Here is a 3598-nt window from a genome sequence, read left to right as displayed (position 1 = left end):
GATTCAACTTTGTCTTTGCGATAAAAAAGCATTTGATATTGGTCTGAATTCTAATTGTCAAAACATTCAGTAACAACAAAGTAACCAGTTACCTTGAAAAATTGTTATATTTCCAATTATGTTTTTCAGTGACGTATTTAATTGCAGACTAAAGTAACCAGTTACCTTCACCAGTTACACCCAATTAACTACTTAAAAATTTACAAAATATTACAGGTATGGAAACTACTACTTCTTTGGTTCAATTTGGAGGCAAGTGGAATGAAAAAAATGAGTACGAAGGGTACACAATGACTGGAATATTGATTCCACCAAATTGTTCTCTTGACAACTTGGTGAATTTGGTAAAACAGGAGATAAAGGAAACAAGAGCAAGCATTGAAGTTTATTATCAAGTAGCCAAAGGAACACCACCAATGAAGATTGAATAAGACAATACAGTGTTGTTCTACATGGAAATAAAGAAAAAAGTTGCTGAAAAATAACAGACTTACTATTGTGTGTGAATATAGTTCAAGAATCAAGTGATGAAAATAATCTTCTTCAACTATCAAATCAGAAAGCTACAGCACAAGAAATGGAGGTGGGAACATTATTAATGCAAGCAAACAAAACTTCCATCAATGAACATATGTTACTTGAAGAAGGAATGTCAAGCACAACAAATGAGGGAATCAATGTGGCATACATACCTCACCTTGCTGAAGAAGTAGCTGATTTTATAATTGAAGACAATTCAAAAAGAAAAAAGAAATTGGAGGAAATTGAAATAGTAATATCTTATTACAGAGTGAACAAAATAGAGCAAGGACAGATTTACAAGGACAAGAACACAATCAAATCAGCTCTTAGCTACCATGCAATGCTACATAACTTCCAGTTCAAAACAAAAAGATCAGAACCGAGAGAGTACCTGGTTACTTGCGCAGATAACACATGCAGCTGGTTTGTGAGAGCTTCTAAATACAGAAATCAAGATTTATTCAAGGTACGAAAATGCATTCCAAATCATACTTGCTCAGTTGAAATTGTTATGGAGGATCATAGGCAAGCAAAAAGCATAATAATTGGGGAATTAATAAAGAATAAGTACAAGTCAGTCAAAGTTGGCATGAATGACATGAATGATGACTTTGGAGTAACCATGGGATACATAAAAGCATGGAGATCAAGAGAAAAAGCTTTGTTTCTAGTAAGAGGGAACCCCAATGATTCATATCAAAAGTTGGCAATGTATCTTTACATGTTGAAGCAAGCAAATCCAGGAACAGTAACACATCTACTTACAGACAATGAAGATAGATTCAAATGCCTATACATAGCTTTCTCTAACTCAATCAAAGCTTGGAGATACTTGTGGCCTATCATTGTTGTTGATGGAACTTTCTTAAAAAATGCACATGGCAGCACCCTATTTTCAGCATCAACATTAGATCCAAACAACAACATTTTTGTCTTGGCTTTTGGAATAGCAGACTCAGAAAATGATAACTCTTGGCTTTGGTTCTTCTCCAAACTGAGAGACACATACGGAGAACCCGAAGGTATGGTAGCTTCAATTATATCATATGGTTTACATATAAAAAGGAAATGGTTACCCAAACCCAATACACAAATACATGCTATTTCTTTTAGTATCTTATAAAAGTAACTGGTTACCTTCACAAGATTGGCTATTGTTTCCGACAGACACAAGAGCATAGAGTATGCAGTACATATAGTGTACCCAAATGCGTTCCATGGAGCTTGCATGTATCACTTGCTCAATAATTTGAAAAGCAAGTATGGAAACCATGGAGAAGAGCTACAAATGAATTTCATTGCAGCAGCAAAAGCATACACAAAAACAGAATGTGAACACTACATGAGAAGCCTTGATAGACTTGACAGACGCATTAGACCCTATTTAGAGAAAGCCAAATATGAAACTTGGGCAAGTTCATACTCACCAACAAAAAGATACACCATGATGACATCCAACATCGCAGAATCGCTCAACGGTGCACTAAAAGCTGCAAGAAATCTCCCTATTGATATCTTGGTTGAATGTCTTAGAAGTTTGGTTCAAAAGTGGGTTTGGAACAATTCAAATAATGCAAATGGAACATTCACAAAAGTGTCTACAGCAACAGAAAATGAATTGAGACATGACATTGTTTCAAAAATGAAGTATGAGGTATGCAACTAAACTTATTCTTACTATTCTTTATTCTGTCAATATATGGTAACTAGTTACCTTGTGTAACAGCAAAAACAAAACAATAAACTACACAGAGTGGGAACAGGATACATTCAATGTTAATTGTACATAAATGTTTATTATTTTATTTTAATTCATCACAAAACTATTTTCAAGTCTTGCCTTTCAACCCAATAGAATATCAAGTTCGTGATGAAAAAGGGACCAATTTCACAGTAAATATACACAATAAAACTTGTACATGCAATAGGTTTCAAGAAGATGAAATGCCTTGTGGGCATGCAGTAGCTGTAATTGCAAAGAGAAACTTGCGAGTATATGATTACTGTGCAAAGTTTTACAAAACAGAAACTTTGAAAGCAATGTATGAAGAAAATGTTCATCATTTGCCCCATAAAGATGAATGGAATCTCCCACAACACTTAGACATAGTGGTGCTACCTCCAAAGGCAACAATCCCTGCAGGAAGACCAAGAAAGAAAAGAATAAGATCAAGAGGAGAACCAAAAGTGATAATCACCTGTGGTAAATGTGGCCAACCAAGACATAACAGGAAGACTTGCAGGAAACCACCAATTGACAAGGCAAACAAGCAGAAAAAACAAAAGTCATATCTTGATATATTACAGCAAAACAACCATATCATAGCTTCATTCATTAAATGATTGACTTTCATATTCATACATTGTTATTGAGTATTATATTAACTCTGTTACAAATTCAAATAAATTGAATGATTACACAAAGCATATAAGATTCCCTTTATAATAAATTGTTGGTTTTTCGTTGATATCTGTCAAATATTTATGCAACCAACACCATGAAAACATGTTCTTTTAACATTAAACATAATATTCTGGGTAAGGTAACCAGTTACCACTTTGTATATAACATGATGACCCAGCTGGGTACCTGGTTATTATATCTCAATTGCTTTGTATATCACAGTTACTTTAAAAAAGTTGAATATTATTATATATAATTATTAAACATGAAATACAAAAAAAAAACAATAAAGTAGGTACTTTGATCTAACATTTTCCACAAAAAAAAAAAGAATATCAAAATCAACAAACACCAAAAGTAATCAATTACCCCTTGTATAAAAGACAAAGACCAAACTAAGCACCTGGTTACCATTAAAATATCTCAGTTGCTTTAAAAGTAGAATATGTATAAAATATAATTATTAAACATGAAATACAGTAAAAAACAAACAAGAGAAACTGGGTACTTTGCTCTAAAAGTTATCACAAATAGCAAAAACATCAAGCACCAAAAGTACCCAGCTACACTTTTGTATATAAGACAAACACCAAACAAAGTACCTGGTTACCATTAAAATATCTCCGAAAAACTAAGTAAATATATACAAATAAATAACACAGAAAAGATCAA

General features: G+C 33.0%; 1 protein-coding gene across 1 annotated transcript; it reads left to right on the top strand.

The window, feature by feature from the left end:
• The first annotated feature begins 577 nt into the window (after nt 1-577).
• Nucleotides 578-2865, top strand: LOC133806297 (uncharacterized). The gene is made up of 3 exons (XM_062244417.1): nt 578-1544; nt 1713-2169; nt 2451-2865. Exons 1-3 carry the CDS (start codon nt 578-580, stop codon nt 2863-2865), a joined length of 1839 nt encoding a protein of 612 aa, XP_062100401.1.
• Nucleotides 2866-3598: the final 733 nt, after the last annotated feature.

Source organism: Humulus lupulus, chromosome X (genome assembly GCF_963169125.1).
Source record: "Humulus lupulus chromosome X, drHumLupu1.1, whole genome shotgun sequence".
NCBI lineage: Eukaryota > Viridiplantae > Streptophyta > Magnoliopsida > Rosales > Cannabaceae > Humulus > Humulus lupulus.
This window is presented reverse-complemented; position numbering and strand designations above follow the sequence as displayed.

What these genes read in the sequence shown, in the direction of transcription:
- LOC133806297 (XM_062244417.1), top strand. Translation starts at nt 578, where the DNA reads ATGGAGGTGGGAACATTATTAATGCAAGCAAACAAAACTTCCATCAAT. An exon ending in CACATACGGAGAACCCGAAG is followed by an intron (nt 1,545 to 1,712) that starts GTATGGTAGCTT and finishes TAGAGTATGCAG; the next exon opens with TACATATAGTGTACCCAAAT. An exon ending in GACATTGTTTCAAAAATGAA is followed by an intron (nt 2,170 to 2,450) that starts GTATGAGGTATG and finishes TACATGCAATAG; the next exon opens with GTTTCAAGAAGATGAAATGC.